Here is a 9847-nt window from a genome sequence, read left to right as displayed (position 1 = left end):
TAAGATCAGATGGATGATCTCTTTTTTTCTTGAAGAGGGCATTAGTTTGCCTCCCCCACCTTCATACATTCTAGAAATTCATATCAAACAGTTGCAAGTAAACACATGCAAAAGAAGGGCTAAGGGTCAAAGCAGGATCAGAGGACATCGTCAGGTCTGGATTCCACAGGCTGAGTCTATGTTGTGGATTTGGAGTCAGTGTATGAAAAGCAATAAATAACAGGCTGGTTCATCAAGTGAATAACTCCATTATTTAGGACCTCCAAGATTCCTGGCATTTTTAAAGTATTAACTTTATGAATTCCGTATCACAAGAAAATGCAGTTCCACATGCTGTGAGATGGTTGGTTCTACTTCATTCAGAAGTTATGGTAGTGCTTTAATTGAAGTCTGTGCTGAAGCTGTACAATGGCAGGCTCTGAGCCTGTAACACATTCTCTGCCCTCTTGAAGCTAATAGCCTCCCATTTACAAAGCAGCAACTAAACTTCTTAAGTTTAATAGCTTTATTCCCCACAGATTTTGCTTTGTATTGCACTAAATGTTAATTTCTCTCTAATGCATATTGTGTTTTAGCTTAATCTCATGCCATGACAAACACATAGCTACAACATATTGCAACATTTATAAAATGCATATTTAAAGGTGCTCTCTTGCTATTCATTAATTTTTTCAGCATCACTAGCCAGTGCAAAGGATGTGGCCCCCTGGGAATTTGCTGACTCCATCACACCCCTTCAAACAATAATCAGCCAGGCCCTCCCAACCTCTGCCTATATGCCTGTACCAAAGCCAGTTTGGTTTGTATGTTCCAAAGACCATCTGGCTCAACCCATGAAGTCACTTTACATGAAAAACTTGTACTTGATTAATACTAGTTTAGTTCCATTTCTGTGCAGAATAAAATTGGGCAGACAGCTTCAGCTTATGTGATTAACAGTTGGTTGGTTCATACACTATAAAATACTATCTCATTCCCTGAATCTCAAACAGAACATAACATCATCTTGTTAGGAGCAATGGCTCTTTGGAAATTGTTTGTAAAGTGCCTTTTTAAGTATTGAGCAACACTTTTGCTTAGAAAGTGCTTCTGAAGGCAAGAAGAAAAAGAGCAAAGAGTTCCTGAAACATTTGAAGTTTGGATTTCCAGAGGGCTTCTCCTTTGTTTGCTTGTGTTGTTGCCTAGAAACTGACCTAAATAAGAGACTCCATGTAGACAGAGTGTTCTCTGGTAGAGGTCCTCTAATGGAGAAAGGCTGTTTAATTGATATGAGCAGAAACGTAAAGCATGCACATGGAGCAAATGCCCAACAGTCACTTAAGGCAGAAAGTCAGCTGAGTAAGACAGAGACCCTTCTGTTTCTGCTTTAGTGTAAGCAGACAAACTGTTGTTCATCTTTCATTTTGCCAGCTGTTTTGAATATTGTGGATAAATACTTTAACCTTAATCTGTCCAGACAGACATCCATAGCATCAATAGGTGTGGTGAACTTATAAACCTAGGTAGTGAGATATATCGACACATAGCCTATGTCACCTCTCCCACCATATTCTGTGGAGTATCTGACTTTCAGCTATGTGGGTTACATGGAATGGAGATTGGAATAGCACAGTAACTGGTGATAGCCAGAAAAACAGGGGACCAGCAAGATATTGGGGTGCCACTTTAAACTCAAGGGTCCTTAAAGAACACATCACAAATGGATATATATCATACATGTAATCTGTGATTATCCAGCAGCAAGTGATGAAGTGACATAGCATAAATCCAGCCTCTGGCCTGCAGCTCACTGGATATTTATATAGCATTCACCGCCCACAACACTGTTGCTTGAGAGGATACTAATCTTTTTTATTTTGTTTTTAGAGGACTGCAGTCAACCATCACTGTTAACAGTTACTGTACAGAACAGCTAAAAACTTTTTCTTCTTTTTTGTTCCTGGCAGTTTGGTAGAGTACATTTGACTGTTGCTTGAGAGGATACTAATCTTTTTTATTTTGTTTTTAGAGGACTGCAGTCAACCATCACTGTTAACAGTTACTGTACAGAACAGCTAAAAACTTTTTCTTCTTTTTATTATGAATAAATTTTGTTCCTGGCAGTTTGGTAGTGTACATTTGGTACAGAACGAATACTTCTAACCCACAAGATTTTCTTACTCATAATTGGATGAAAATAGTGCAGCTCTTTTTTGTAGATTTTCATGCCTATTTTATGCCTGCTCTTGTACAACTTTAGGGACAACAAACTTTGTGAAAAAAAAAATCCCGAACTAGCAATCTCTGTGTTCAGACTCTAAGGCCAAAGTCTTAACTGAATGCCTTACATTTATCTTATGAATAGAAATGGCCTGATTTCCAGAAATGCTGAATGTCCTCAGTTCTCAGTGATCTCAATGGACTCTGAAGAGCATCTCTAATATCTGAGACTCGTGCTCCTTTTTTTCTTTTTTGAAGCCTAAATACTGTTTAATAAGCCCAATTATTAGAAATCCAGATTTGAGAATTTGGCCTGGAAAATAGTGCACCTGATTTCTTTATTCATTAATTTCTTCTTCATCATCTTCAAACGCTTCCTCTCCATCATTTGCTGTTGCTTCTTGGTATTGCTGATACTCTGAAACTAGATCATTCATGTTGCTTTCTGCTTCTGTAAATTCCATTTCATCCATTCCTTCTCCTGTAAACCAGTGGAGGAAAGCCTTTCTCCTGAACATGGCCGAAAACTGCTCTGAGATCCTTTTGAAGAGCTCTTGAATAGCAGTACTGTTGCCAATGAACGTGGAAGCCATCTTGAGGCCACGAGGAGGAATGTCGCACACTGCCACCTTGACATTGTTTGGGATCCACTCCACAAAGTAACTGCTGTTCTTGTTCTGGATGGCCAACATTTGCTCATCAACCTCCTTCATGGACATGGGACCACGGAAGACAGTAGCCACTGTCAAATACCGCCCATGTCTTGGGTCACAGGCTGCCATCATATTTTTGGCATCAAACATCTGCTGGGTGAGCTCTGGAACAGTGAGTGCTCGGTACTGTTGGCTGCCTCGGGCTGTCAAAGGAGCGAAGCCTGGCATGAAAAAGTGAAGGCGTGGGAAAGGGACCATATTTACTGCCAGCTTCCGGAGGTCAGCATTTAGTTGGCCTGGAAAACGCAGGGATGTAGTTACCCCGCTCATGGTAGCAGAAACCAAGTGGTTTAAATCGCCGTATGTTGGAGTGGTGAGCTTCAGGGTGCGGAAGCAAATGTCATACAAAGCTTCATTGTCAATACAGTAGGTTTCATCTGTATTTTCAACCAGCTGGTGGACTGAGAGTGTAGCATTATAAGGCTCCACCACTGTATCAGAAACCTTTGGAGAGGGCATGACACTAAAGGTATTCATTATCCTGTCAGGATATTCCTCTCGTATCTTGCTGATGAGTAGGGTTCCCATGCCAGACCCTGTCCCTCCTCCCAGAGAATGAGTGAGCTGAAATCCTTGCAAGCAATCACAGTGTTCGCACTCTTTTCTTACTACATCAAGTACAGAATCAACCAACTCTGCCCCTTCTGTATAGTGTCCTTTAGCCCAGTTGTTTCCTGCACCAGTTTGTCCTAAAATAACATAAAACAGGGAAAGAAAATATACAAAATTATTGGTAAGGTTTGGTATTTGCATGCTAAATGGATTCACATTTGTAACAAAAGCTGCTATGTATCTGTCAGGTAGGTAACTGTGTTCTTCAGTTTTGCCTACAAATATCTTTGGAAGTATCAACATAAACTTTTTATATAGTCTCCTTTTGCCTCAAATCCCTGGTAGTTTTAATTTATGCCTTTCGGTGTGTTTTTTTTTATTTTTTGGTATTTAAACTTCCATACATGCAAAGATGGCCTTGACTCCTTGTTTTGAAAGCTTTCACACTCCCAATCCTACTTATTCCATAAACACAAGATGACTGTTTAATATTTAAATACTTTCTGTTTATAAAGCACATGATGTATACAAAGCTAAATCACAGATACACATTTCTAAATGAAAGGTTCTTGGACTGTTCCCATGAGACACAGAGGCATTGTTGTCATTCAAGGACAAGGCTGGGCTTCAGAAGTCGTATTTAACTTGTTATATGAAGAACTATAGCTTTTTAAATTAACGGTTGCCTAGTCTGAATGAAAACAGCAATCAACAGAAGCTTCAAGAACCTTATTTCAAGAACTTGGGAGTTATTAAGTGCCTTTTAGCTTTTACTTTTTTCCCTAAAAACTCACTATTCTGTATCCACAAAGCAACTTGCAAAATTGGATTACTGACATTTCATGAGCCCCTCATTTTCTCCCTAAAGCTTCCATTTTCCTTTTGCCACTCAGTTTATTAAGGTGGACACTCTGGATCCTTTGCCATTATGCTATAGATAACACGGAGGACTGAATGAGCGACCAGTTTTTAATACTCCTGCTCCTCACAGTGACTACTACATACATACATCACACCACTGAACTCACTTAATGGTACTCTTGTAATTTGGAAAAAAGCAATATGTGCAGAATCAGCCACAGAGCTGTCAACCTCTGCGTTGTTCTCCAAGACCTTCCCCTTCCTTCCTATTACCATGTTTCATTTCAATTCCCAGTGTACTCTGTTGCTGCCAAACATACTAATTGGGGAAACTGCTTGCTGGGATATTGTTTAAATATGATGCACTTTATTTCACCATGTAAATGCTTGCTTTCCTCATGATGTATTTGTTTAGCTAACACATTGTTCTATATGTTGCTATATTTTTCTCTCTTTGAACCTAGGGAGCCGAGCACTTCCTGTGCAGCTGGGAAAAGCACAAAGTAACGTCCTTCCAGAATTAAATAATGCTTGTAACCATCTGCAGTCTGCTTGAGCTGATCCCCTACTACAGATAGGGCAATACATCAAGCTGCACACTAACAAGCAGACATCACTCTAAGATGTAGAAAGATCCTAACAAAGCCAAATTCTGAGGTTAGGACTTGATTTTGCAGATTAGCCTTGGATAAACATTGTATTGTCCTTCTTCAGTGGGCAGTGAGATAAGGAGAGAACAGAGTATAGGAGAGAATGAAGAAAGGAACAAAGAACAAGGTAAGAGAATGCCAATTCCTGACACAAATGTAGAAATGGTATTTTCCTGGGGGGAAAAAAAGAATCAGCAGAGACTGATTTTACTTCCTTTTGCTTAGTTTTCAAATTAAGCTTGGAGGTAAAATGCCTAACACAGAGCTGGACCTGTCCTCCTTTGGGTCCTCCACTGCACTGGACTCAGTCTTTATCCGAGTCACACAAATTCCTGGATGCACACACGACTACTGCTATCTCTCTCTATTGCACTAACATGACCTTTGTTTTTAAACTGCTGAGTGGAACTGTAGTAGTGGCTGCCTATACCAATACTGATGGCTTCCCTCCAGCCTACAACTATCAGGTACTCCCATGGTAACACTTCATCCACTAGTCAGCCGCCTGCCAAAGGTCTCCGACATTTTCATTTGATATTTCCTGCTGTGGACATGTATATGCCCAGTAATCTGATCCCACTGGCTCTGTAGCACTGTAGGACCACCACACAGAACATTTACAACAAGCCCTAGAAGCTCCACTTCTTACCCATGACAATACAGTACAGTACAGCTTTGACAAGGCTGCCACACACCTGGAAATCTTGATCATGATCCTGTGAAACCCTACTGGATGCTCTCCACTTATCAGGTACCTACTAGACCTTTGAAAATCTTGGAAAAACACATAAAACAATAAAATTCCACCAGGACTAAATCTCTCAGTGGAAAATGAGCCTGCATCCACAAAAATCAGGACTTGGCAGATCTTTTGCCAATCCTGGAAGCTCTGCATTGTGTGCAGCCCTTCTCCAGTATCCTGCCTCTTCTCACTGTGCATCTACCGAGATCTAAAGGAAGTCTACACAAAGCAATCCCACAACTTACCTGCACTCTTGGTACCTCCTACCACTATTTCTTTCTCCAATGTATTGTAAGGTTATCACACATGTTCAAGTTGAGCTGCATATACATAGAAGCCATTTGTCCAATGTCAATTTATTTTTTAATCCCTAAAATTACAACTATTTCCTGCAATCTTCTTTCACTCCTTTCTTTTCTTCACTGCTTGAAATAAAAGAGACAAACCTGGGAAGAGAGATCAGTAGCTTGCACGCTAATGTGTAGAAGCCCAGTACGAACAGCCCTTGGTACAGAGCACACGGTATGATTTAGAGAGGGAAGGACAGCTCCTTTGACTGGATAACAGCCATTTTGTGGTTGCCCCTGCCAGTTCAGTCAACTTAAATTGGGGTGGTACCCATGCAGCAAAACTAGCAAGGGTGTACACAAGAATTGCATGATAAATCCAAAAATGTAGAAAAGAAAACTATTTAACAAGAGGAGATAGACCAGAGTTCACAGCAGTTCCTGGTGGGCAATCGCATCCTGTTAGAAGGCCAGGAGACCTGCTGCTCTTGTACAATGAGATCATTCCACCTGCGCTTCTTCACCTTTTAGATCACTGCCTTGTCAACAAAAGCATTAAAGCACAAGGATTGTTTTGTGTCCATCTCAATCTCCTGCTGGTCCGATATAAAATTACTGTATCTGGAGTGTGTGATCATAAACTCGATATACCCGAATGAAATCCTGTTTGATGGTCAGTTACTTGCTATGGAGACATGGGCACATGCAAGTACACACAAGTAGAGGGGGGAAACATCTCTGTCAGAATAAATCCTAACAGCCTGAGGCACAGCAAGTATGGAACTGCCAGCTTCTGCCGCAAAATCCTTTGTGAGCCCAGGCCAGATTTCCGAAAGAGAAAACAAGACGCTTTGTTAGCTTTTGACACAGAAGATCATTACTTCAGTGCTCAGGCAGCCATTCTGCATTATTCAGCAGGTTGGGAGGACAGTATTTGATGCTGGCAGGGGCCTCTGTCAGATACAAGTTGATCACATGCTGTTGGTTCATTGTTAGTTTGGCAGGAAGGGAGCACAGTGAACTGGACTATCATTGAAGGCACTCCAAACTGATTTAGCTCTAGGTTTACTGGTGGTATGCCAAACTGTAAAGTTCCAGTTCAAGTATTTCCACAGGTCAGGTGAATTCACTTTCAGAGGGCTTGTATGGTCCATGCAGGAGAAAGAGAATGAAAGAAGAAACCTGAACATAGAAACATACTTCATAAAGCTGTCTTATGTTTATGGCTTTTCTCCCCAAGCTTACTTCTACATGTTGTAAGTTGAAACTCTTTCGAGAGAGACCCTTCATTTCACTGCCATGGAGTATGCAAGAGAACAGTAGGGATAGCTTTAAAAGTTAAATCAGTTAAAAGACTTAAGTGACTCTGTATGGCTTCTTTACTCCCCATCTCAACAGCAACAACCCAGACTTAAATTCGTTTTACACCACCCAGATAATCTTTTCTCTGTCTGTCCCTGGCATTCTTCCTTCCTTATGTTAACAAAATATAGCAAACTAAGTTGCAACCTAAGCTTGCCTTGGCAGGAGGAAATGTGTTTTGTGGCTAATGCAGACTTGGAAATCAAAAGGACACAAGAGTTCTCATGGTAGCTTTCACTCAGACTTCCTGTTTCAGCAAGTGGATCACTGAACTTTCACACGCTGTTTCTCCTTTAGTGCAAAGGGACCAGTAATGCTTCTGTACTTTGTAAGGATACTATGCAATTTAACCTTGATAATGTGCATTTTTAAGCTTAGATGGAAAGTACTACAGAAGTCCAAAGTGAAACAGTGAAGGCCAAAATAGCACTCAGCAAGAACACTGCAAAACCAGAAGTTCCCCATACGCTTACAGACTGTTCCTCATTATGCTGGAAAACAACCCAGTAAGTGGCTATATATGACAGTGTTTTCCATGTTACAGTTGGTCTTCCTCCACTGTTTACTATACTGTAAGTTGAATTACACAGCCTATAAACAATTCAATGCTCAAGCATTTAATGTGAATTCAAGTGAAGAGTAGTCTGGTTGGTTTGTGGTTGGGGCTTTTTTTCCCCTTCTCCATTTTCTTCAAAATTTCCATGCATTTTGTTGTGAAGAAGTGGTTTCAGGATTTCTCGGGAGTTCACATATATGGAAAGCAAATGCACTTTATCTGAATACCAGAGGAAACTTTCAGTAGTTTGCTAATTGAAGGAATAATTAACAGAAAAATGACTTTTTCAGTTAATGGGATCTTTTACCTGACTTATGGATAACTGGAATTGTATTAAGCTATTAGGATTTATTAGTACTAACAATCACTTTGGAATAGGGAGCTTAAATGCTTTTTGAGCATTCACTTGGTAATCAAACACCCGTTGGATAGTTTTGGTTTTTAAAAAGTGATGTCCACATACCAAAGATGAAATTATCAGGCCGAAAGAGCTGACCAAAAGGACCAGACCGCACACTATCCATGGTTCCCGGCTCCAAGTCCACTAAGACTGCCCTTGGTACAAATTTCTGGGCTACAAGAAAAAGTAAGCATGTCTTCAATGTTCTGAAATAAGTTAACATGGTTATAGCTCTCAATACACAAATACATTTGTCTCTTACTACTAGTCTAATAAAAATTGTACATATATAAATATTTCCTGTACAGGAAGTCATGGTGGTGAAGAAACCAAGCACCATAGAAACAAATCAATTCCGCTTGAAAAACAGACCTGACAACTTTTGGGTCATACAGACAGTAAGTTACATTTAGTAAGCACTTTTTTAGCAACAGATATGAGGGAGGGAAGTTTCTAACTAGAAAAAATGGTTTATATGTTCTTCATAAGAAAGTAGACAATCTTTTCTGTGAATAATGGGGTGAGCGAAGGGTTTATGTTCAAATGATCCTAATACATCTCACAAGCTTTTATGCTTGAAGGATTCACCTCCACTGAAAGAGCTACTTGGTGTAGGTGGCAAACCGTAGTAGATTAACATACCTACCACAAAGCACGAAATAAAGAATCTGTATCCAGTTGAAATTGTTCACAGAAACTCAGGTAACTAATATGAATTAACCTGAGCTGAACAAAACAGGAAACATTTGCACTTGCAGGTTCACGTCAATAGACGAAAGGACCCATGATCCTCACTTTACACTGTTAACACCCTTCAACACTAGACTGACTCAGAGGATTTGGGAGTCTTTGGCATCTTGCTAATGAATGACTGTTGAGTTCTCCATTACCTGTGGCCCAACCCTCTCAGTCATGAAATCAGAGACAAAGCACTACCTGTGCATGCTCTATAACCAACAGTTGAATTTGGGGCAATTGGTAAGACACATCTGCTGAAATAATCATATGTTAGAAGAGCAAACGCCTAGCATAGTGTTTAATAATAAACAAACCTCCACCCCCAGACCCTAAGGACAACCCCTTGTGCCATTTCTCTCTGCCTGGGGAGGTAACACCTAGCTATCAACCTGTAAGAAAGTTTATCACCTTTTCTGTGTATAACGGGGTGAGCTGGGATCAGCTCAGGGGGCTCACAGCATGCGAGGATTGTGACCAGATGTGCAATACTGCTTCACAAACCCCTTCTCTCCCAGATATCTGTGTCCTTTCCCACGGAGTCCCCTTGTCCCGCACCCCTCCCCATCCCACACTTACACGATGATTCATTATAGTAGACATTGATCCTTTCCAGCTGCAGCGCTGAGTCACCGACATAGCCTCCGGCTGGGTCAATGCCATGCTCATCACTTATCACTTCCCAAAACTAAGGGAGGAGAAAAGAACTAAGAGAGAAAACTAAGAAAAAGAGGGTTGGGAACTTCCCTACGGAGCTCCGGGGGCCCTGCCCAGAACGCGGGCGGGGGGC

General features: G+C 40.8%; 1 protein-coding gene across 1 annotated transcript; it reads right to left on the bottom strand.

Moving 5' to 3' along the window:
* Positions 1 to 1978: 1978 nt before the first annotated feature.
* LOC104459381 (tubulin beta-5 chain) lies at positions 1979 to 9741 on the bottom strand. Its single transcript, XM_010083146.1, has 3 exons — positions 9637 to 9741; positions 8386 to 8496; positions 1979 to 3601 (listed from the first exon to the last, which is right to left on the bottom strand). Exons 2-3 carry the CDS (start codon positions 8444 to 8446, stop codon positions 2538 to 2540), a joined length of 1125 nt encoding a protein of 374 aa, XP_010081448.1. The 5' UTR covers positions 8447 to 8496; positions 9637 to 9741; the 3' UTR covers positions 1979 to 2537.
* Positions 9742 to 9847: the final 106 nt, after the last annotated feature.

This window comes from Pterocles gutturalis, unplaced genomic scaffold (assembly GCF_000699245.1).
Source record: "Pterocles gutturalis isolate BGI_N339 unplaced genomic scaffold, ASM69924v1 scaffold22285, whole genome shotgun sequence".
NCBI lineage: Eukaryota > Metazoa > Chordata > Aves > Pterocliformes > Pteroclidae > Pterocles > Pterocles gutturalis.
The sequence above is the reverse complement of the archived record's forward strand: the minus strand, read 5'-3'. Positions and strand labels throughout refer to the sequence as shown.

Excerpts from the sequence above, each read along its gene's own strand:
- LOC104459381 (XM_010083146.1), bottom strand. The coding sequence starts at position 8,446 with ATGGATAGTGTGCGGTCTGGTCCTTTTGGTCAGCTCTTTCGGCCTGAT. Across the intron at positions 3,602-8,385 it reads GCCTGATAATTTCATCTTTG|GACAAACTGGTGCAGGAAAC; the intron begins GTATGTGGACAT and ends ATGTTATTTTAG.